This window comes from Melozone crissalis, unplaced genomic scaffold (genome assembly GCF_028551555.1).
Source record: "Melozone crissalis strain CALT ecotype California unplaced genomic scaffold, PUWL_Pcris_2 ptg000034l_1, whole genome shotgun sequence".
In the NCBI taxonomy this organism is placed as follows: domain Eukaryota; kingdom Metazoa; phylum Chordata; class Aves; order Passeriformes; family Passerellidae; genus Melozone; species Melozone crissalis.
In genome coordinates, this window is record NW_026535812.1 from 25822378 (window position 1) to 25847811 (window position 25434).

General features: G+C 46.4%; 1 protein-coding gene across 3 annotated transcripts; it reads right to left on the reverse strand.

Annotated features, from left to right (window-relative positions):
- Window positions 1-1922: 1922 nt before the first annotated feature.
- On the reverse strand, window positions 1923-24631 carry TSC22D2 (TSC22 domain family member 2). 3 transcript variants are annotated; one of them, XM_054282906.1, is made up of 4 exons: window positions 22477-24631; window positions 9445-9516; window positions 2900-2951; window positions 1923-2156 (listed from the first exon to the last, which is right to left on the reverse strand). In XM_054282906.1, exons 1-4 carry the CDS (start codon window positions 24417-24419, stop codon window positions 1923-1925), a joined length of 2301 nt encoding a protein of 766 aa, XP_054138881.1. In that variant the 5' UTR covers window positions 24420-24631. The 3 variants fall into 3 exon arrangements, with proteins under 3 accessions (XP_054138881.1, XP_054138882.1, XP_054138883.1); XM_054282908.1 differs by having other exon boundaries at window positions 2069-2156; window positions 9408-9516; XM_054282907.1 differs by lacking the exon at window positions 9445-9516.
- Window positions 24632-25434: the final 803 nt, after the last annotated feature.

Below are 25434 nucleotides of genomic sequence, written 5' to 3' on the forward strand. Positions count from 1 at the left end.
CTGGAATATTTTGCTTTCTAATCTGTGGCACTAAAGTCTCCCAGCAGTGCTCACAGCACAGGGGTGCAGCAGGCAGAAAATACCAATCCACAGCTAATGGAAAGATCATTTTGGCGTTACTTTAGCAAGAACTTTTCAATAAGCACACAACGCAGGCTTTGTTTGAACTGTGCTGAACTGATGCTTACCAGGCGGAGATGCTTCTCTGTTTCCAGGACATGGACACGTCTTTGAGATCTGAAGACACCAAAACTCGCAGTTTCCAATGTTTCCTCTGTTCTTCCTTAGACATAAACCGAGCAGAGTTAGAGCTGCTCAGGGCTCCAGTACTGAAGCAGACATTCATAGCAGTGACTAAGCAGGCCCAGATGTTTATTCAGAGCTACCAGTGCAAACCCAAACCCCTAAGGCAGCCACTGACAGCATCAGAAGATGCTTCTCCTAGAAGAGAAGAAACCAGTCTGCTGCATGAAAAGTGGTAACCCTGGCATTGGTCTGTTACTGCCTCACTGACACTACATTTCTCCATTTTGTTCAGAAAAGAGCTACTGATTTTAATTACACTGCAACAACATCTACAGCCAAAAAATTCAACAAAACTGGTTTAATTTCAGAAAATGTGTTAAAATATATATATATATTTGTACATCGATTTGACACACTGCATTAGTTTACACAAATGATGGTCTTTTTGGAAACTGTATTTATGAAATGTACATTTTTAATTTAAATACTCAGTATACACTGCATTTAATCTGCATGTTGCATTTATTAAATACATTAAATCTGCAATGTAACAAAACGTTTTCTGCATACGAAATTCAAAACACCATTTTAAATGAACAAAAGATGGCTCACTTCATTTATTTGTTTTAACAACTAGTGCCTAGCACACTAGCTTAGCTCCACCAACACCAGCTGTTCTTTCTCTTTATTGACATTGTTCACAGACTAGTACATATTACACTAAGAGTGCTGGATAAAAACATGAGGTACGGAAGTGGTTCAAAGATTACAGGTCATGCAGATCATGCGAGACAGCAAAGAAAATTGTGAATGAGAAAACACTAAATAAAAAATACATAAAGAATGTGCATTATAAAATAAAAAAAAAAAAACCCAAAACAACAAAACAAAAAACCAACAACCAACTCAATTATACAGCTTTGCTTCTTTGGTTACAAAGTAGGTTGAACAATTTCACAGCTTTTTATTCCCACCCAAAAAACCAAACCAAAAACGAAATGTCAAAAAGCAGAGGAATCATGGCCCCCTTCTCTCTATTAAAAAGTAGAAACAGAAATGAGCAAAGTTTTCTTCATCAAAATAGCCCATCACTTATTTATTATATCACAAGGACTGGTGACTACCTGTACAGATGCACTATGGTCTTCATACTTACACTCTATACAAAATTTACATTCAAGCTGGATCTTTACTACCGTAAATAAATACCAAAGGTCAATTGCCATTAGTGTTAGAAATACGCCAGGATTCTTTGTTCAATTATTGCCTAGACATTGTATCTATTAACGCAATCCCATCTATCATTTTACCCATACAGAAGTTTATTAAAAAAAAAAATCCAAAAGTTCTGTGACATTGTTCATGTACATTATGAAAATAGCAGCCCTGTAATAAATAAAACAAATAAATGAAACTAACATAGGCAAATGTTACTTATATGAAAAGAACAGTGGCTCTGAAGAGGAACTGCTGCTCCTCACCGGCCAGCAAGGCTCCAGCAGCCCGGGAGCGCTGGGGCCCTCGGCGGGCCGCGGGGCCGCGGCAGAGCTCGGCGCGCAGCCGGGCCGGCGCGGCTCCGTGCGCGGCCGGGGCGCGGTGATTGTCTAATACTGAAAAGGCCAAACACACAGGGGAAGCAGGCTGCGCTCGGCGGCCGGCGCGGGCGGACGGGCGGCTCACGCCGAGGACACGTTGGGCTGCGGCGGCTGCGCGGGCTGCGCCTGCGACGCGCTGCCGGGGGCGGCCTGCTGGCTCGACAGCTGCGACAACTGATCGTTGTTGGACAGGGATTTCAACAGTGCGTTTTCTCGTTCAAGTAAAGAGTTCCTTTCAACTAATTCTTTTATTTGTTCCTTCAGAACTTCCACTTCTTCTCTCACTGCATACATCAAATGGCTTTTCACTAGATCCTGCAAAGAACAAGTGGACGGTTACACCACGGGGAAGAACGAGTTTCCTTCACCCCAGCCCCAGAACTTACTGTTACTGCTTTCACTGCAGTAAGCCTGGGAAAAAAAAACACTCATCACCAAACATTTATGAATAAATCAGCCTTTGAGCACAAACAACCCAGCCCTTATGTGAAGTGGGCCTGATACGAAAAGCTTTGTCTCCAGCACTCCAGTCACTTCAGTTCTGCGGAAGCCAAGGAGAAGAGCGATGCCCCAGCTCCTCAGAAGGAAAGCACCTGCTCTGATGCTGTCACCCGGGGTACGGGTCTGTGGCACGCAGGCCCAGCCACTGAGGCGTGTGAGAACCAGATCAACAAGAAAGCTTTTACGCCATCACAAGCAAAAATCCAATAGCTCTAACTGAAGCTGAGCAGTGTGTTAAGGATGACCCTTCAGAAAAACTAGTAATGAACTTGGCTAGAGTAATATGCACTCTATTTTCAGCACTCCTTCAAGTTCAATCACCTTGTTCACAGCAATTTGTAAGAAAATTAACTGAAAAACATTTCTAGGCCAACAGTAAAAGCAATAATGGTTTGTGGTCATTCACAGATGATACAGAAAATCCTTTATTGATGCTCTCAGTCTTACCCACCTGGAGGGATACCACAGCCTCACAGAAACACAATAAAGCAGGAAACTTATGTTCAGTGATGAGCCACATTAATCCTATTAGAAATAACAACTTATATTTTACTTACCATTGCCTGTTCTATTTTGTTGTCAATGGCAACAACACTTGCACCAGAGGCACTGTAAATACAATGAGAAAACTCCGTGAGTGTTATTGTATCACTCGGGTAAAACTGTGCACCCGCAGGGCTCCTGGATCATGCTGTCACTGGAAGGCTGAAGATTAGAGTCAAGAATCCAATACACACTCACAGGGGGGTGTCCCATGTCCCTCCCACCCCTCCATCCAGTTGCCCAGCACAGTTGTGACTCACAAGAAACACCGCTCCTTCAGTTTATATCTTGTCACACTGGGCTTATGACACCCATAACCATAAAAATGCATTAGAATAAACACTACATCAACTGCTTTAATTCCTGGCCTCATTTACCAGCTTTCTTCACTGAGGGAAACAAAAATTCATGGGATATTCATCAGATTCTTACCACTAGCATTATTTCTTCCCAACTGTTTTTATAAAGCAATGAAGAAAACATCCTGTTTCAGTATCTGTTCTCTGGTCTCACTAGAGTCCACCTTCCAGGTAAGGAGCTCCTGGCACAGCGCTGCCCCTGCAGTCTGTGGCAGCAGCCGGCAGGAGGGCAAGGCAGGCCCAGAGCCCTGAGCCTGCAGTGAGTTCTGCTTGGCTCCTTTCTGACAGCTGACAAACACACGGCCGTGGGTCACAGCCAGGGCCAGGTGTGTTCCACAGACACACTGGTGCAGGGCATCTGCCAGCACACCTCAGTGCGCTGTGAGGATCCCGAACGGGGATCTCTGCCTCCTGTGTGACAGAAATGCAGCCCTCAACAGCCAGGGTCTGTTTCCAAGTCACACCAGAGGCACAGAGGCCAAGCCTCCCTGGCAGCTCTGGAGCTGGGTTTCAGCAGGCCGGGGGTGCCCTGCTCCCCCACAGACTCTGGTTTCTCCCTTCAGAGAGGAGCTGTGGCTCTCCCCAGGGCACGCAGGGCTGCAGCACCCTCCGCATCAGCCTCCCAGCCGGGTCTCAGGGTCCCATTTCCCACCCAGCCCCGGTGTGACACACACAGGAGCTCCTGGGCTGTGACAGCCCCACCACTGGAGCTGCTGATAACACTCCCAGCCACGCACATGGCTATCAGCAGTGCGCAGCCACCTTCAGTAGAGTTAACACAGCAAAAAGGCAAGGGTTGCAGTCATGCTGGAAAACTCGCCTCTCACCAAAACCAAGTGTTAAGAAAAAAAAATCACTCAAGGCTTTTTACAAAGAGTATGGCAATGTGCTCAGCAGTACTAATCACAGATGTGAAACACAGCCCAGCTCCTGAAAAGTGAAACTGGCCAGAGAAGTTAATTTTAAGGGCTCCCACAGAACCATCAGCACTAGAACTGGGCTTTTACAAGCAGAGGACATCGGGTTTGCAGACTGGGGAAGTCACAGCCTCTATTTCTACCGAACCAATCTTGAAACCCAAACCAAAAGCACTGAATATCCATTTCAGAAGAAAATTGTTCCAATCTCTTACTGTCTTCTAAGCCTCTTCCAAACCCTATCTATGGTAAACCTCCTCAGAATAAAAGCTATTTATAACTCATGCCAAGGGATGCATGCCTTTTTATGCTGAGTTGACATATATCAGACTCATCTGACACTGTCAGAAGTACCTGTGTTCATGAACCACAAAATCACAGTCCTTCATGGACACCACTCTACAGATCAGATGAGGCAGCTCTGAAGAGGTAACAACAAGACGAGGACAATTAAAGCAAACTGCACACTTGGCAGTGGGATCTCCTTCCCCATCTCTGCACCATAATCGTACAACTTTTATCAAGAGCCATCTAGTCAAACTTGAGATTGGAACTTTGTTCTTCTATCCCTGTTTCAGCTACTTTGTAGTGTGATTATTTAAAACAACAAACCCCACTACATGACTCTAAGTAAAGGCATTCAAGCAGTCGCTTTCATGAGAGAGACAGGCAGCCCTCCCTCAGCCCAAAGAGCTGTACCTGCATGGCACACTGCAGAGGCACCTTTGCCTGTGTACCTTGTGCTCCGAGCTGCTCTCTGCCTGCTGGGTGGGTGTAGGAGCTGTCCCTCCCTGCAGTGTGACTGCAAAGAGCCAGGGAAACCACTGCTTTACCATACACACCCACACACCAACCGTGCTGAAAGCTCTAAGCGGCTTTATACACTACTCCGTCATGTTCCTGCTGCCCTCATCCCAGAGCAGCTGAGCCTGGATTGCAGCCCTGCTCCCTGCACACGTCCTCAGTCCCAACTCCAGCGGGCAGAGGCTGGCACCAGGCAGACCCCTCCTCACCCACCCAGGAGAAGCTCCACGCGACACCGGGTGCCCCAGTTTGCCATCAGGATAAAAACAGCTGCCTACACTTCATGTCACTTTCTCAAAGCAGATGAGAATTAGATGTTATGGTAGCACAATCCCACAGGATTGTGTTCATCTGACAGTCTCCCAATACCAAGCAGCTCCTATGGGACATTCATGAGCAGAGCCCTCCAGTGACAGCTGCTCTCATGGGAAACTCCAAACACGCTGCCAAATCTTAAAATTGTGTATATTTTTCTCAAATCCTAAACTCTTGACATCAAATTCCAGTTTGCATAAAAATATTTTTATCCCATGTCTGCAGAATGGCATTTATAAATACAATCCAGTCCTTATGAAAAGGCCAGGAAGAAACCCAAAATACCCCTTAAACAAGTCTTTTTGGATGACTGAGTGGAGAGAGAGTCTGACACATTCTGTGAGTGCACCATCTACTGCAGAGCCAATGCCTCAACTTGCAAATCCTGGAATCAGAAGAGGAAAGACACCATTTAGCTCTTGTAAAAAAAGACCAATTGCTGATTGCTCCAAGAGCTACAGAAGTCTGACAACTATTGTCAAAACTGCAAAAAACTCCCCATCAAGTACCACAGGGCAGATTAAGGGGTGCATTAGGCATGTAATACTTGTTTTTAAACAGGAAAACCCCCATCCCATACTGAGCTTCTGCAGCCCACAAAGTATCAGATACACTGAACATGGCACACTTCATTTTGACTTGGACCTCGCAGTTAGGGCCATGTCCATAGAGGCTCTACCCAAAAGGATGCTCTATTGTTACACCAAGTTCACACTGCAGCCCACAAGGTACGTGGCAAGATTTACAGTCAGCAATAACATCAAAGGTGCCCCAAGCACAGTCTGTCATTCCCAGAGATGGACAGTAATGCCAGTCTTTTCCTACCTTAAACACCAGGTAGACAAAACCCCACTTTGTCAGAGAAATCCTCATTTTGATGGTTTAAAAAAAATCTCAGCGGCTTTTGCTTTACCTATTAAATTGTCTTTATCTCAGCTGACACGTTCTCTCACTTTTCCCATTGTGGGAGAAGGGGGAGCTGAGCGAGTTGCTGCACGGGGCTTAGTGCCAGCAGGATTAAACCAAAACAGCCCTTTTTGGCACCCAGCACGGGCCTGGAAGGGTTTGAGGTAAGGACAGGTTTGATGGGATGTTCTAGACTGAATGGATTGCTGTTCCTTCTGTGCAGCTATTGCCTGGAAGCTCCTGTGCTTGCCATGGGCCTGCTTGCCCGAGTCTCTCAGAGCCCATTGCTCTCATGGCCACTCTTTGCTCTCCCTGCTGCCACACTGCTCCTTATCACCTCACTGCTGTGCCTGGAACACCTGATAACAGCCACCAACTGCCATGTGCCTGGGCTGGCAGGTGCCCAGGCAGTGCTGCCACACTGGGCAGGCCGCATTGTTTACTCATTTATGAGCTACTGTCTTAGCACTGGTTGAGCTATTCAGTCTACCCAGAGAAATCTTTTCTATTCTTGAAAGAGTTAATGTCTATTTAATTAGCCTCCATCCCATAAAGAGATTTTATAATGATAGCATCCCAAGCAGTCCAATCACCTATCCAGCCTGGAAAGAGGATCTGTGTGACTATTGCAGACTTCCATTATTGTTCTTTGTCAAAGCCATATGAGAATATGCAACAACCTGAGGCAGTGCACTCACTGCCTCAGGAGTTCCCACACACACTTTGAGTTAATTTATATTGTGAAGGCTTAATGCTTCACACATAAATGCAATGGAAACATAAATCCTACTACTTTAAATTCAAGATTCCCAATAATGTCTGTGCTTTAGGCAGACCCACCTAAAGCTGTGCACCTTTACTGTGCAAAGACAACCCAGGCCCAGAAGAGCAACCACCCAGACTCACGTGGACATGCCAAGAAGCCACTATTCCCCTTCTTAAATCACATCAGCTGCAAAAACCAACACATGAGACTTGTGCCTCCAGCAACACCTATGTTTCCACCTGTGCATGGAAACATCCCTGCCAATGTGTCAGTAACAACAGCATCTCCCCAACACTTACTGGTCTGAGTGCCACCAGCACTCTTCCTGCCACAGCGTGTTGGTGAAAAATAAAATAGTTTCTATTCACTGGAGCAATTCAGCAATCTCTTTGTCTCTACTGCAGTATCATGTGTCTACCTATGCTGATTTCAGCAGGTGCCTGGAGACAGTTACACATAGGGGAATAATCCATATTTGTTAGAAAAAAATACTAGAATTACACAGAAAGATTTTCTGTTTACCCTGAAGTCTCCTAAGTCAAGCCCCTCAGGTTCACAAAGTACTTCTGAAAGAACTGCAAAATGTAATTAAGAGCTCACTGCCAGCAGCCTCATGGTCCTGGTGCTCTGCAGTGTGTCAACCCCCACATTTTGTGATGGGCAAACAAAGGGACAAGTCACACAAGTTTCTTGTTTTCACAGCAGCATCTCTGGTTTTTCTTTCCCAAACCAGCGATGCCAAAAAGAAGCCCCAGGCCATGTTCTTGTTAGAGCCCCTACTGTGTCCTGCCCAGCTCCATCCTGCAAGGGTCCCAATACCAGCTTTTACTGCAAGTTTATAGCTGACAGCCTCTCAGTTTCAGTCATCCAGCGAAGCAAAGCTGCCTAATGTGACCTTAAAATCCAGTAACTGGGGTATAAATGCAAAACCTGCCAAATCCCATCCAAGACTTTGGAATTTGAATGGATTATAAGTTTAAAACACGTATCAATCCTGATGAATCGCATTCTATTTTCTCACAAATGCTTGTTTCTACCACAAAGAGTTCACCGGCAAAGATGCAAGGTTATTTTAAAGGTAACCATTTACATTCTTCTATCTGAATTTAATGTTTTATATCCTGCATTTCCAGCATTTGCTTCAGGCATTGTTCATAAACGTCAGATTTGTGAATCCTCCATCTTAATAATTCATTATTTGATTTTAGGGGTTTTTGAATTAGCTTCCTCATCTTAAGACTTATTTTGAGGCATGAAAATAGAAAAACAGCTGAAGGCAAGACCACAAAGTGACCTTTTGGTCTACAAACCAAATGTGTATTCTAAGCCCTGAAGTTCGTTCCAGTGAAATAACAAAGTCCTTGAAACCTAAATACCAACTCTGTTCCATAAATACAGGGAAGTGGCATCATCCAGAGCTTGAAGCAAAAACATAAATTCGTCCAACTTACTGCTGAAAAAGGAAGATGTGCTTTGAAACCGAGCTTAATGCCAGCACCCCAGCAATACAAAATAATTTTTTTAAAAAGAGCAGAACACTAAGCATTACTTATAACCTTCATCATTGTGCAGTATACAAACTGTTGCCAAGCAAACTTTAAAGGATTCAGTTGAGCTGTGCAAGTTGAGAAGCCTTTCAAGTCAAATACAGCCAGGACAGTGACGAAATGGTTATCAATACTTCAACAGCCAAACAAAATTTACATTCTACACAGCTTGTTAAGCAGAAGTTTTGACAAGCCAGAGCAGCACAAGGCATTAAATCACACCATCACTAGGACTTTGACTTAATGCTGACAAAAAAAAAAATCCCTCAAAATCATTAAAGCACAGGAGAGAAACAGTTTGCAGCTACTGATGAATTAGTAATGCACCTCTCTCAAGTCCTATCCATGCCAGATAAGACTTTGTTGCACTTCACTGCAGTTTCTCACCACGAGTTCAATGCTAACCTTGGAGATTCACTTTGTCCTTGTCACAGTTCACCTATGTTCCCCATCCAGCTTTACTTGAGCAGAATGAAAGTAAGCCAGAAAGCTTTTTTTCCTGGTTTAAAGATATATATATATATATATATATCTTAACTTTGCCAAAACTGTGTTTAAACGTAGTATTTTCACGATGTGTTTTCTGACATAGGACTCAATGCCAAAACGTTTCCTCTTTTGGAAAAGGAAACTGAATATTTAGGCAAAGGTTGCCTAGGAGCTGACTAGCATTAAACTCTGAGCTTACACATCATGTATGATACATGCATAATGGAAGGAAGAAGAAAAAAAAGTCATGTCATATTTTGGAGTTTAGTTCCATGTTTCAGAACAAACACTTCACTTCTATGACCGCTTTCACCTCTTCAAACTGCAGAAGCCCAATATGGAGCTGTGAACACAGGCAGCAGTTGTGTGCAAACAACAACAATGAGAAACTTGCACAGAGCAAAGCAGTTCATGCATACCTCAGCATGTATGCATTCCATACTCAAGCATCCATACCTATCCCCGGTGGTCTTTGACTCGGGTAACTTGTTGAAATGGAACGCTTGGTAGAATGCAGTTGACGGATTCCTATGAGATCCAAGAATCAGACAGACATATTGAAAATGGGTACGTAATAAAAATGCCAACACTCTTCATTCAACCTGCATTACAAAGTGAATTAGCTGTCCAGACAGGTTAAACTAATGTTTGAAAGGCCCCACTGTTTCTGTGAGTTTGCATTAAGGACACAAGGATCCAAAACAAAATAGTAATTCTCCAGCCCTATGGATTTTCAGGCTACAGCAAGCTGCTCCTTTACAAAGATGAGACTGTAAGGTCAACAATAAGACATCTCCTGTCCTGCTGGCAACACTGCGTAGTTTAGCTAACCACCACCCTAATGCCAAACATACCTAAACCCAAGAGACACCTTTCCCATTTTTGGTATGTTCCAGACAACCTCTACACACAGTGCCCAGTGTTTCCATCCTACTTAACCCCCTGCTTTGTACTCAAAACAGATGATTCCTTCAAGGGGACCTGGAAGTCAGAGCTCAATACGCCACATTCAAACTATGACACATGAAGTTACAACTGACAAACAGATCCAGCTAGAAATGAGAAATGGAACATCAAGTACCTTTGTGAGCACCTGTCTGCCACCTTGCCCTTGCCGAGGTGCAAAGGGCTGCTGGAGCCCTGCCCTGCTCTCCCCAGCTCTCTCACAGCCACAAGCCCAGAGCACGCTCCCCTCTCGCTGAAAACCCGGCACTGCGGCCCCGCTCCTGCTCTCACAGCCACAAGCCCAGAGCACGGTCCCCTCTCGCTGAAAAACCGGCACTGCGGCCCCGCTCCTGCTCTCACAGCCTCAGCCCAGAGCACGCTCCCCTCTCGCTGAAAACCCGGCACTGCGGCCCCGCTCCTGCTCTCACAGCCTCAGCCCAGAGCACGCTCCCCTCTCGCTGAAAAACCGGCACTGCGGCCCCGCTCCTGCTCTCACAGCCTCAGCCCAGAGCACGCTCCCCTCTCGCTGAAAAACCGGCACTGCGGCCCCGCTCCTGCTCTCACAGCCTCAGCCCAGAGCACGGTCCCCTCTCGCTGAAAAACCGGCACTGCGGCCCCGCTCCTGCTCTCACAGCCTCAGCCCAGAGCACGGTCCCCTCTCGCTGAAAAACCGGCACTGCGGCCCCGCTCCTGCTCTCACAGCCACAAGCCCAGAGCACGCTCCCCTCTCGCTGAAAACCCGGCACTGTGGCCCCGCTCCAGGCCCAGAGCCCTGAGGCTGCCTGACCCTCCCGCTCAGCCCCACCATGGCAACTACACTGACAGTGCAATTAGACAATTCCACTTCTCCAAAGCCTCATCTGAACGTTTGTTGTGAAGTGGATACTGGATGAAGCACGCGCTTCTCTGCTGCCGGTGGCTGCAGCAGCGTTATACTGAAGCTCAGAAACTCCCTTCCTCAACTGCTCATCCTCACATGGGCAGAGCTGCACCAGTCCTAGAGACAAATGCAACAGCCTTGCTGAAAGATCTTCAGAAATGCAAACGTAAGTTCAAATTCCTTTTAGAATCTGTTTTAAAACAGGATGCTTATATCACATTGGAAGCACAGGTATCAATCCCTTTTCTAAGTTAACGGCAAGAATATTTCTAAAAACAACAGTCTTCAAGTTACTCAAATATTTCAACTGAAATACAATTACTGCATAATAAAAATCACATAAAATAAAACAAAAACATCACAGAGGCAGCACCACAACAAAACACTATCAGAAGTAATTAGATTCTCATGGCAGGTGTATACCAAAAATCTTGGAAGGATAGTGGTATTTGTGTATCAGCAATGATCAGGAAGTGTCTGAGTTTAAAGTGCCTGTCACTCCTCCCACCTTCAACACTGTACCCTTCAATAAAAGAAAATTCACACAAGTCTGGAATTTAGCTTAAAACCTGCTACAGAAGTTGCTTGATTGAAACTGATAAACACCATCCTCCTATGTTGGTAATATCCACATTTTCCTAAGAAGCACTGCACACAACTCAACAAATAATTACAGGAAGACCAACACAATAGCTAAAGGACATTTGTGTAATAGGACTTCACATGTGGAAAACAACTGACATCTGCAGATCAGGAGAGCACTCCAGGCCCAGGCTCTTCTTTCTAACGCAGCTGTCAGGAGCATGTACAGTCCCTTCCTCGGAATGAGGCTGTAAATAGAAAGTCATTCAACTTCCAAGATAAATTTACTTGTAGCATATAAAGTCACGATGCTGTTAGGTATAAAAAGTGGTTTATAACACACAGCATGTATTCCATATAGTTTATTTTTGTACTGATACACTCTATGCTCTGTATTTGTGTACTGTTTTTAGGCAAGCATCTGAAAAGATATGGAAAAATTCTCCTTATTAGATTCTCATTTATAACCCCTACTGTTGAAATTGCTTTTGCATTACTTCCGACAAGTAAGAGAATTTTTTCTACTGCACAGCTATATATTTTAAAAATAATTAATTGGGGTGTGTGTACTTAAACAGGAAAAGTAAATCCACAGAGGCATCACGAATGATACCTCACATGCAGATCTGAACTAATATGACTGAGTTTCAGACTGCTGAGGCATCTAGTTTAACCATAAGAAACAGTGAAAGGTTAGAGAACAACTAAAATGCCTTTCTGCTTGCAGGAACAACTGAGAAAACAGCTTACAGGAGCACTAAAGCCTAGCCTGCTGCTGCTGTGGCACAGCTGGAGCCCCACAAGTCCCCCTGACACTGCCCTAAGTGAATGCAGGGACAGCCCGGACCAGAAAAGCAGACTGCCTGCGTCTCCTTCCAGGCAGAACGCCAGGGCTGAGCTCAGGACTCAGTGCCACTCCTTGCAGATTGATGCAGAGGAACTGAGAGCACACAGGACAGAAATGTCCCAGATGCTGACCCAGAGAAAGAGCAAGCACCTTCCACAGAAGGTGCTCCAGAACTTCTCTGGTGAGAGAGACCAGGTATCCCCAAGGGTACACGGGCTGATTTCATTCCCAGCTTAGTACACTTAAACATCTGAAACGTATTTCAAGTGGCCAAAAATGCCTCTATGTCTCTCTAAACAAGTCCTACAACATATACTGCATTTATGTTCTTTAAAAGCTCATGAATGCCAATATTCTCAACTCGCTCCCACGCTCTTGTTTCTAAGAACAGTTTTCACACAACAGAAAATTTGATCCAAATCTAAAGAAGGAGAACTTACTCAGTTCTCTGAATGCCCAGGACATCAAGCTGTCCCTTTAAAAGGGAAGCCTAGACCTCATCCCAAGTCTCATGTCACTGTTGGAAGTGTATCCTTCCACTGCAAATCATCTGGACAATATGCCAAGTACAAACTTCATCCTTGAAGGCTCTGTTTGCTAGAAACCATGCCTGTGAAAGCTGGCAAATCATCAAGTATACAGATAAATGCCTTTTGGTTCAAGTAATGATACTGGCTTTGGACTGTGTATCAGCCTGACCACAGATGCCTTTTTACCAGCTACCTCCTTTGAAAGGAATAGTAACATCATTGTCCACGAACAAGTCCCAGTCTTCAAACTACTGACCAACCTCAGAAACTGAGGGCAACAACAAGAAGAACACATGCAAAATAGCACTTTTTTCCCAGTAAAAAAAATCAATATCAATTCAGACAGTTCTCTCACAACCTGAGTTATTTTCTTTAGGTTTGAGAATAGGAATGACACAAAACATTCAAAAGGCCCAACCACCTGTCTTTGAAGAACATGAGAACAACAGGTCAGACCATCCACACTCAGTACCTCTAAGGAAAACCAAAGAACAGAAGCACATATTCACAACCCAGAGAGAAGCAAGCACACATGGGTGACCTTTACAGAAGCTCACTTCAGCCATAATTCCCTCTGAGAACAATTAACAGGTCTCATATAGAAAGCCACAGGAGATGTGACCGTGTCATAAAATTAGCTGCACTTTCAATGCCACCTTGCCTGACATTTTTGTTGGTAACAAAAGGCTGTTTACTGGGGTACTGACTATGACCTGCAATGGACACTGATTACAGCTGCTCTCAAAATTACAGACTTGGCAGGGTTCATCTGAGATCTGGAAGAGGGATTTGATGATCACTTGATCACAGTTTATCAAGAAACTTGCAGCATAGTTTATGGCATTTTGAGATTATGTTTACACTAGTAACAGAATTCCTTCTCTATCCTTCTCCATCTCCTTTTAAAAGATGTTTCACTTTATTTTTAGCACCTTCTATTTAAAGCAGCTGCAACTTTGAATTAGCTTTCTTTCGTAAGACTCAATCTACAGAACAGTAACTGGAACACAAAGCTTTGCAGGAGAAAACTAACAGGGACTAAATGTGGGGGAGTCAATGCAAAACTAAGGAAAACAACATCTCAAGCTCTGAAGCAATGTGTTTAATTGCATATTCTGTTCATGCAGCTCCTCAAAGCCATTATACCTGCCATACACACCCAGAAGGCCAGCAATAATTCAGAGGTTTAACACTCAGTTTTAGGTGTATTGTAGCTACAGATAAGAGGAAGGGCTGATTCAATGACCAACCCATATGACAGTTTTTGGGACAGCGGCTCTCAAACACCACAATGGATTTAAAGGGGCTTCACATGCTACTACAAAACAAACATATTGTAACAGCATAGAGAAAGCACACTGCCGGGAGCTGATCATCACTGGATAAACCAAAAGCAGTAGCCCATACTTCTTCATCTTGCTCTCAAAAGAAGATTTTGGCAAATAATTTCCTGCAGTGACCAGAAGTCTCTAAGGAGAAGGAAATACAGACAACTGCCTCAAATGCACAGAATATGAAGTCTGGCAGAGGCATTTCACTGACCACTTCCCTGCTCTGTTGAAACATTGGCATCAAGCTTCCCCTGCTCTGAGTGGGCTTGAGTATTTAAAAGCAATACCAGGAATATTTTCCAAATCCTACCAAGGTTATTACTTGCTTGATGTAATTATGTGATTTTAATAAATAACAAAAAAAAGTTTCTTTATTACCTATACTGGGTCATAACCCTACACTAATTCTGAAGCAGCTTTGCTGAAGAGTTCAAATAGTGAATTCTAGTATGACTATTTAATACTAATCAGAGAAAGAATACAACAATTTCTAAGTATCTTGTTATTCCTGATTTCAACAGCTGCAGCCCAAAACTCTGGAGTCCAGTTCTCTTGGGTCCCACATATTGGTCCCCAAGGCTCAGGAGTGCTGCACACAACTGTAATCACAACAGCCTTGTGATTTCCAGATCCAGCGAGGACCCTTTCCATCCTCAGGCTCTCCTGCTCCTCCTGTCCCAGACAGCACTGCCACACACAAGGTAATTAACACAGCACCTGCTAATGGAGCACAGCTCTTCTGTGAAGGCTGCCAGTCAGGCTGAACTTTAATTGCTTCATCTCACAAACTGTGTGAGGACTAATCTGAGAGCTTCTGTTCTTAAATCAAAATATGTAACAAGTGTAAGATTTTTTGTACTAACCATTTGTCTTCTCACTGGATATAATCAACCTTCAGTTCTTGGAGGGAGGATACAGAACAAAGTAGTTCACACGATGCACAGCTTGGCTTCCAGGCAAAAAAAATCTACAGCAGATCACATTTTCAGAGAGAAACTTATAGATTACAAGCTGATAACAGCAATGCAGAAAGTCTGCCTGATCTAGTCAGGGATTCTTGCCTCTATCAAGTAGCTTTCAAAAAAAGCCATAGAAAAACTCACCAATATTATCCACATTTGAATGAACTGAGAAAAGTTAAAAAAAAAACCCAAAACAGAAAACCAAACAAAGTCTTATTGATAATAACACCCATGGTCACAACAAACACCTTAAACTCCATAAGGAGTGGAGCCCTTCAGCATCTACTGACACCTGCCAAAGAATATCACTATGCCATCATACTCTCCTGCAAATTACCCCATCCATTCAAGAGAGCAAGCTCTGAGTGCTCCTACCCAGCAGACCCTCATATGCTCGTATAAAGGAGGGAGCAAAATAATAAATTCAGCATTTCTGAAATAAAAAAAAAAATCACATTTGCTAGTATTGCATTATAGGTCCAAAAATCTGCAAAACACCTCAAAATTATTGACTTTTATACAACATGGCTGGTAAAGAAAATGCATGTATTTGTATGTATGAACCTGCTATTGAAGATGATCAGGCTCCTGCTGCCTGTGATGCCCACAAAACACGATTTTCTCAAACACAGTGATAAAGGGAAAGGTGCCTGTGATTTCTGATGAAAAGTGGCCCTGCATAGTGGAACAGGGCTTGAATACTCATTCTCAAATAAAACTGCACTAAAATGAGATTTTTTTTTCCCCTCACTAAGTTGCAGTGACACTTTCAGCTATTTCAGTCATCTATAAATACAAATGGCTCCTGTTTTTTTGACAACAAAATATTTCAGTATCTGGGGGAGGAGGGGGGGGGGAATGAGCAGATAAAACAGCTTCAAGCAGACTCAGATGAATCCCACCTGTCCTACTCATGTGACAATGGTCAGGAATGCATGTATGAGCAAATGTTTCAAATTACACATTTGGCTTTAAAAAAAGATGTTAGATCCTAGGCCATGTATGGCACTTTGTTTTTACACAGTATATTATAAATCTGTCTGCCTTCCCACAACATTTACAAAGTCTCCACCACTCAAGTTTCAGGCCAGCCTGTGCTGTCAGTGAGTGTTCACCACTTGGTTTACAGAAAAAGTATGTTTAAAAATGCATTTGAAGGGTTGGTCAAGGTATTTACAGGCCTTGCACCCACCAAAGAGTGCTCTACATAGGAGACATTCCCAAGAGCTCTCATCCACACCCGTACAAAAATAGCCAAAGTAACTTGATGGAGAAGCAAGCAGGGTTTTTTTAACCCTCATTTCTGACCACCTTATCCTCTATTGGCTATTACATCTGCTTGAGATGCAAAAGCTTCAGACGCTTGACTGCAAGCAGTGTGCCATCTCCCACCCGAAGCTCACACGCCTGCCACAGCCATCCCCTCCCAGACAAACGGGCCAGGCTCTGCCCTCCCTGCAGAGGGGGCGAGTGCCCTCGTGGGCTGCCAGGGCACAGTGCAGCAGGCGCAGCGAGGGGATCCCTCCTTCCCCAGCACTGCGGGGCCGTGCCCACATCCCCACGCCGCCTTCAGCCTCGCAGTGCGCCGGACAAACCCACCAGTGTCAGTGCCACTGACCGCTGACGCCTCTCCAGGGCGCTGATTAATGCTCCTACCTTCTCTCCACGCTGACAAAGGCACTCAAGCAGGCTGTCACAATTCAAATACGTCCTTTATGGCTTCAAAGGGAGACCAGATATACACGCTCTTGGACTAATTTTGTCTTGATTGACAAAGAAAATTAAGACAAGCGTATAGCTGTCCTTCATATGGCCAAGTAATTCACCTGCCCTGCCTGAGTGAAAATAGACTATCCCATAAGGCAAACATTTCCTGGCACTTAATACACATTCATATTTATGAAGGTGAAGTTTAAAGATGGAGTAATTTTCAAGAGGAATGAAAGTACAACCTTACTCTGCACTTCAAGTGACCTCTTATGTCTGGAGAATCTTCTCAGAAGACAGTGGCTTTAGCAGTTACTATAAATATTTCTATCTTTATACTTTGTCAAATATAGGAATAAAAGCAGACACCTGTGCTTGACAATCTAGATTTACTGAACAGAACCATCCAGATGTACTTTAGCAGGAGGAGTGTCACAAAAGTTTAAGGAATCGTTGCTGACACATAAAGCATAAACAAGATTTGCACTTTTCCTGAGCAAGAGAAACTGCTAATTGCTAGCTTTTAAGCAGGAAAATTAATATACAGCCTCAACACGCAACAGGCTGATAACTCAAATATCCAGGAGAGTAATAGGGAGCAACACCTCTTTACTACAGTGTCACCTGACACTGTATCAGGTGATACAGTGTCAGCAGCTTCCATAAAAATGCAGCCTCTGAGAACTTTCAGCCCGTCTGGTGTCTGAGAGCAGTTTGGTAGTCCTGCCTTTTCAAAACATCCAAATACTTCAACATTCAGCTTTTAACAAGAAGTTTAAAATAGCTTCCATAAAACATATGCAGTTATTTCTGTCATGCAGACAGTACTCAGAAATCAGCTATGGAACATCTTTTGTAGGAGATGAGGAAAAAACTAACCCCCAGCAGCTGAGCAGAACACTCGTGAGTCTGAGGTACAGGGAACCTCTCCTGTCAGGGCTGGTCACCACAGTCTTTGAAACAACCTGAAGAGTATCACTGTGAATTTCTTTCAACTACTTTCCCCATTCCCTCCTTTTAATAACTCTCTCATCTGAAACGCTTAATGTACCTTATAATTTTTAAGAATATATTGACTCCTCCTTAACAAAGGCATTTGAATGTTTAAACTGGGAAACAGTACTGTCGAACAAGCAACCACAGTTTTGTTGAGCTATCTTGCGCCACTCTAAAAGTGACTGCACAGCACGACAGGCTTTCTACTGTGCAGAAACCCATGCAGTGCTGCAGTTACCCTTGGTAATTTTTGTTATAGAAAGTATAGCAAGCAGTGAACACAACCAGCTGGAGCTCCTTTGCATTAACCATCGTTTCTGCCATGAGCTGCAGGGGCCACCCCAGAAGTCCCAGCTCAGTTTTGGAACTGCCTGTCAAACCAAAGGCTCTCCAGGCTCTGGAGCGTGTCTGTCCAGGCTCCATTCCCACCTGCTCCCACACACATCACAAACACAGGCCTTCCGCAGGAGAGCTGAGAACAAGTCTGCAGCTGCAGGAGAGCTCAAGCCTCTGTAAAGTTTAGGAGCAAGGTGAAGAAAGGGATAACACTGCCAACTAATGCAATTCAACTATCATGTACTGGTAGGTACTTGCAGAAAACTTACTTTTTTTTTTAGGAGCACAATAAAATATGCATGTAGGGCAATAGTTAAGCGATCCCATGCCCAGTTTTGTCCTTATGTAATGAACGTGGTCTCAAGAGCACAGTTCCCCAGCAGTTAGTGCTCCATACGAGTACGTGATTCAGCTGAGCTCGCAGCCATGCTGCAGAGAGCCCTGCACAATCAGGTTCTCAACAGCTCAGCTGCCATAGCTGACAGTTCACAATTGCAGCCATTCATTAGTGTTCCTGGAATACAGCCGCAACAGTTCAAGCCGGGCAGTTATCTCTGGAAAATGATCTATACTCTGCGCCTTTTCCAACAGCCCTAGTAATATTTTGCCCCAAAAGTCTGCCAAACATGTAGGAGGTTTGAACAAGCTTTCTCAGTAACATTCTTTTAACAGAAGCCACATATTTCTTTTCCCTCAAGAGCCAAAATAAAGTTATTAAGCCAGATGAAATATTCTGCTTGTCAATTACAAATTTGTGTATACATGGGCATAAGTACAAGCAGAGAACGTGACACACACTGCTACCAACATCCTCTCAGGTGCTCTAACTGCCCTCCCTCCAAAATAATTAGTACTAGTGCTGAAGTCCAACAAAAGAAGAGTGAGAGCAATTTTGAGACCTAGTTCCAATAGCGTTTTCACACAATTAGTATTTTCCCTGTTTGACACAACAATACCCGCATCTGCCTCCGTACCAGTACTGGTTCCTCCATCCTTTAATACTGCTGCAGCTTATTTTATTTGCAGCCACATTTAAAGAGGAAAATGTGTTATGCGGTAAATATTTCATAACTTTCACACACAATTTTTTCTTTTTAAGAGCATAGCAATTCGGAAACATCAACTGAAATACTGGCATTGCTTTTCAAGGAAGGTGTAACACACTGAAGGCTTTTTTCTTTTTCATTCTTTTGGGCCACCTATCCACCCTTTCTTCCCCCACAGACAAGATTTTCCAATTAATTGATTCTTCACTATTCATCAGGTCAATGCAAGAAACCACAGGTTTTTATGGACTACTGGCAAAGTGTACCGGGCTATGGGAACATGAAATTAAAAGTCTTTGGGCAATGGCTTGGAAGAAAGCAATCTATAAACATAGTTCTCTATATATCATACTGGATCACCTCCATCCCAATAACCTTAGATGCTGTTCAATTTAAAACAGCAGACTATAGGATAGGAGTAATAAAAAAACCGTTTCAGAAGTACAGGTACTGATCAACTTTTTACACCATGTTTACTGTTTTACCAACATGCTGCTTTCAAAGAATTTTCATTCTAACTATTTTACCTTTAAAACAGTTCCTCTTCATATTCAGAATGGTAACTTTCCAGGTAAATCCAGGGTATTGAGAGCTATACACTACTCCTTGATGAGTCACTGCTTTAGAAGATGACTACAGGAGAATGATCTACACAAGTCTGTGAAGCTTCAAGTATGTGCAAATACTGAAGTATAACTGCAGGTGCCAGAAGAAACCTGGATACCTGCCTCCGCACTGAGCCTCCTTTCTGGGAATGTTACAGATTAATAGTACAAAAGACAAAGAGAAAAACGCTTTCCACAGATTTATAGCTTCTATGACCACCAAGTAACCTCTCTGAAATGAGCTGTGCGCTAACTTCCTGGACCTGCCAGCACAAACCATGACTCATGATGTATCAGCTCCCTTTGTGCTTTAATAGCTTTATCAGTGTCAACCCCCAGCCTATTAATGACACTTGAAGGTCTTCATTAACTATTTCACCACCGATTCCAGTAGATAAGGCAGCAGGGCAAAGCCCATGGGAGTGGCAGCACGATTTAAATGGCTGGAAAGGGGAAAAAAGCAGGAGCAAGAATAGAACAGCCGACAAGCAGGAGACAGTTTTACAATAAAGCCTTCTCAGAGAGTAAAGCAAATAAAAACCAAAGGTAAAACAGCCTTAACAAGCTGCTAGGTTTTCATTCTCACCTTTCTCTGCCTGAAGCCAGTGCAAATCAGGCTACTGTTTGAGGGAAGCAAAGAATAAACTCCCATCTACTGTGTCTGTATCTATCTCCTATGTTATGTATGAGGTCTAGGTCTGTTTCAGGTGAGCTTTCATGGCTTACCAGAATCACCTTCCCAGCTGGGAAAGACTCTCACACCGTACGTGTGCTCCTGGCTTTCTGACAACCCAGCACACGGCACAGTTTTATCACCCAGTGCAGAAGCTGACAAACGACACACAGGCACTCCTCCACTGATAACCAGACTTTCATTTCTCTACTGAACACCACAGCATGGCCTACCAAAAAGGGCACACTGTATTCACACCCCATTTCCATTTCTTACTCATAGTTCTCATGGCAAAGTGTCTGCAAGAGTCTCTTTAGACATGAACACCATGTGAAGCACCACTGCAAGGTGGCAAGTGCAAGGACTAAACTAGAAAATTAACTTTAAGAATCACTGTTCTGGTAAGAGCAGCAAGAAGTGACCCACTGGAGTGCCACACAAAGTTACATGCCCGTAATTTGAGTAAGCAGAGTAAGTTTTTCTCTGTCTTTACACAGAAGTTATTAAGTTGTCACAGATAATCATGTTCATTGCCACAATTTATATTAAGTATTGGAAGCTATGGAAAACAAATGCAAAATGCATTCCTTTCTTTCTGATTCCTGAATCGAGAGAATGATTAAACACCAGATAAATCGTCTTCTCAAAAAACACTGAGCTATGAAAAGAACCCACCAGCTTGAAATCAAACCTTACTTGCACAAGGCAATTTGTCAGCCAGATTAGCAGTCTTCTTAAGGTGGGCAAACTGTGAGTAAATTTTAAACTTTTAGTTAGTCCTTCACCCCTTTATTCAAAACCAGCACAGGTTTCCAAACCACAGCTTTTCCTTGCAGAAAAGCACAGCAGTTACTTTCTCAGACACAGCGTCAGCCGGTGCTCCAGCGAGCACAGGCCTGCATTAAACCTGCAGTCTGAACTCTCCACCCACTCTGAGGTGCTCTCTCCACCCACTGCACCCCAACTCCACAGACACAGCTGCTTCACTACAACATCCTCAAAGCAACTCTGACTATATTATCTTCACGTCTGGTGCTGCCTCAAGGTGAGAGAAGACTTACAGAGAAATTCACCACAAGATCTGCTCATCATGGACTAATGCCTGTTTTTAAAAACAAGTAACACATATGTATTCCCTTCCTCCAAACTGCAACAATTCTGACAGCAAATGTGGGGACTTGAATTCAGTGCTCAAACACTGCTTGATTCTTCTTTCCCTCAAAGAAGTCAATCGAGTGGTTTGGCCTTCGGAGCAGCCCGACGTGTCCATGGGAACAGCAGCCACACACCCACTCCCTCTCCCAGGCCCTCTCAGGAGTCTGCTCACACCACACCCCTCTGGTACAAGTTAGAGTTCCAAATTACTTTCCAACTTAAAAAAACTCACTGTAAGGTTGTACTTCCCACCGTGTCCACATCTTTGCCCAAGTAGTGTCTGTTTTCTCAGCACAAAGGACCATTCTCTGCAGAGCTTTCCCTGCATACGGATTTGCACACAAATCCACATACAAATCCAAGTAACTTTCCTTACTAACTGACACTATAAAGTGTCAACTCTACAGCAGAGTAAAAATCAAGACTCTATGTTAAAAGCCCTGAGATAGCACCACACAGATTTAACGCTGCAATACAATGTCATTTTAACCCAACTGCCATTGAAGTGCTTCATAATGCATTCAGGAAAAATGAGAGAACAGCCCTCCGCACAGCCTCAGCCACTGGCTACAGAAAGGCAGCTTTCAGTCTTCTGATTTGGAAGAGGTAATATTATTCATGCATTAAGCAGCTTCCAGGATACTTTGTACCCCATTTTGTGAGAAAAGTAATCACACTCACACCCTGCAAAAAACAAGTACAATTCACTACTGGCCTAAGCACTTAGCTATGGTTTGCACTCCTAAAAGAAAAATATAGTTCGGGTGAACCGCAGCATGACCTTCTGAAAATGAGAATTTACAAAAAACACTGGGCAATAACTTGAAAGTTGACTTCTCCCCCCGCCCCTAAAAACACAGCTCTTTTTTATGGCATTATAAAATAATTCATACCTGTCTTCATCACCATCAACAGGAATGGATATGCCAAAAACAGAGCTGGCAAGACTGTTCATCGGAGTACTTGCAGGTAACTGAAGAGGATTTGCTAGAGCGTCTGGAATGGGAGGCTTCACAAGAGGTTTATTTTCAGCTATAAGAGAAAGCGGTGGCTGAGGTAGGGGTTCCGATTTTCTTCTAGTATCATCAATCTGGCCTGCTAAGGACTGGGCCTGGGTCTGAAACTGTCCGAGGCTGGCCTGAGGCAGGCTGGCGGGGGTGCTGGGCGCACCTTGCATCATCGAGTGTCCGACGTGCTGGGACTGGACCGCGCCGGTGCTTCTGCTGGCAGCAGGGTGGCTCGTCAGCTGGGACTGCACCAGCGTGACAGGGACGTTTGGCATAGCAGCAGAGGCGGTGGTGGACGCACTAGGCACACTTGTACCGGGAACAACCGCAGGCACGCTCTGAACTCCAGGGACCACGGCATGGGGAGCACCAGGCATTCCCGACACTTGACTGCTTCCCCCCATTGGATGCTGAGTCACAGATTTCTGTTGCACAACCCCCGTATGCCCCAGGCCTGGCTGCACCACACCTCCCTGCTGCGGGAGGGCAGGCTGGCTCGCTGGTGCCTGGCCACTCTGCAGCAGCCCCGACCCCTGCCCGACCGCTTCGCTGGGCTGCGCTGACACCCCCATCACCGGCGCTCCCACAGCTGAGGGGGTCTGGCCCGTCACCTGCCCCACAGCAAGGCTGGAGGCCACAGTACTGGGAGCAGAGCTTGTAGTAGCCTGCTGAATAGCTCCTTGAGACTGCATAATTGTCATGTGCTGCATGTATTCAGCCTGCCCAGGAGGCTGCGTCGGCAGTAGATGCACTGGTGGAATCTGGGACTGAGAATAAGCAAATTGTTGAGGCTGAGTCACTGGTATGTTTGCCTGCTGCACCTGCTGCTGGGCCACAGGAATGCTTGACTGCCCTACTGTCACATTTGACGGTGCCATGCCTTTCCCGTTGGGTCCAGCCTGTGAAACACCCTGTGGATTTACCTGCGGCTGTGGTTGCTGCGGCACTATCATCTGCTGACTCGCTCCCGAAGCCCCAGAAAACACAGGCTGAGCAGTACTCTGAGGCACGGCCCCACCTACGGGCTGTTGCTGTTGCCCAATGACAAAATTAGGTTGCTGTAGAGAGGACTGGTTCATTTTCTCTGTCTGAAGCAGCTGTGACACAGCAGCCAGGGAGCTGTCAGCTATAGAATCGGGGCCATGGGCTGACACCGGCACAGTCGAGATCACAACAGAGCCTCCTGTGGCACCGAGGCCACTGTCCCTCTCTTGAGCAGCCTGCTCGAAGGTGCTGCTGTGCCTAATGCAATCTCCAGTCCTACCCAGAACACCACCACCATCGGAGTCCCGGTCATAGTACTCCATACACGTCCATCGGCCTCGCCTGTAGGGCTCCCCAGTACCGTGATCCAGCTTGATCACCCTGAAGCGAGAGCTGCACACAGCAGCCGCCGTCTGAGACATGGCCCCGGGGGCAGTGGGTGCCTGAGCACTGCTGCCTCCCCCCACAGCAGTGCCAGGAGCAACAGCCGGCAGGGGCACGGCCGAACTTTTGGGCACAGCCCCCCCGTTGGGGCCTGCAGCTACCCCAGCAGAAGCCACAGCCAGCTGCCCGTCCAAAATGAGATTGGGAGAGACGCTGCTGGGAGTTTCGGCCTCGCCCACGTTGTTGAGAGTCTCTTCAGAGGAGCTCCGCTCGCAGACGTCCTCGGGGCCGTAGTCGGTGGCTCGGGAAACATCAAAGATTTCAGAAGACACGTCCTCGGTGCGGGACTCATCCGGGTCATCCAGGCTCTCGGTGTCCTCGGTGATGCTGCTGGCCACCTGCGCCGTGGTCACGCTGGTGATCTGGAAGCAGCTCTTCTTCTTGGCCGGCATCTTGGACATGTTTCCTCCGCAGGAAGGAGCTCGGCCGGCCGTGGCGAGGCGAGCGGGACGCTGGGGCGGGCTGTCACGGCGTGCCGGCCGGGCCCCCGGCGCTACCGTACATCCTCCGGCGGCTTCCTGCGGCGGGCGGGGGGCTGCGGGGCTCCTCCTCTTCCTCCCTCTCCGCAGCCCTCTTCCCGCGGCCGGGCCTCCTTCTCCTCCCTGCCGCCGCTCCGAGCGCCCCGCGGCTTCCTGCGGCCCGCAGCAGCGGGCCCGCGGCCCGCCCCGCGCGAGGGGCCCCGCGCTGGCCGGGCGAGGCCCGGGCGGCCCCGTATCCCACCCCCCCCCCCGCTGTCTCCGCGCTCTACCTGGAGACCAGCGCCAGGCGCATCCTGCTCGCAACGGGCCCGCGGGCTCGCCCCACGGGCAAACCCCCGCCGCGGGCGGGATGCCGGCGCCGCGGCGGCCCGGGGAGCGGCGCTCAGCGGCCGCGGGCGGGCGGACCCGCTGCGCTGCACCGGCCCCGGAGCTCCCGGAGCGCGGTAGGGCCGCGGCTCCTCTCGCCCAAGATGGGGCTCAACTTGTGCGCTGCACCCTGGGAGCGACGTGGCCACGCCCCCGGCGGGTGACGTCACGGCCCGGCGCAAAGCAGCGCAGCGCGGCGTGGGGGTGGCGGGGGAGTGCGGCCTGCGGGGGACAGTTGGGATATGGCGGCGCACGCCGAGTTCCCCCCTCCCCCCCCGGGGTTGGTCGCGCCCGGCCGCACGCAGCCCCGGCCGGCGGAGAGTGCGCAGCCCCGCCGGAGCGCCGGCGAACGCGAGAGAGCGCCCTCGTCGGGCGGGGCCGGGCAGCGCTCCCGCTGCGGTCGGACCAGCGCCGGGCCCGGGAGCTGCGCGGCGGCCCCGGCCCGGGGCCCTGACCCGCGGCACCGCGGCCTCATTCCGGCTGGAACGGACCGCTGAGACCGAACCGTGCCCTATGCCCACCTTGCCACCCAGCCCAGAGCACTGGGTGCCACGTCCGGCCCTTCCTGGGC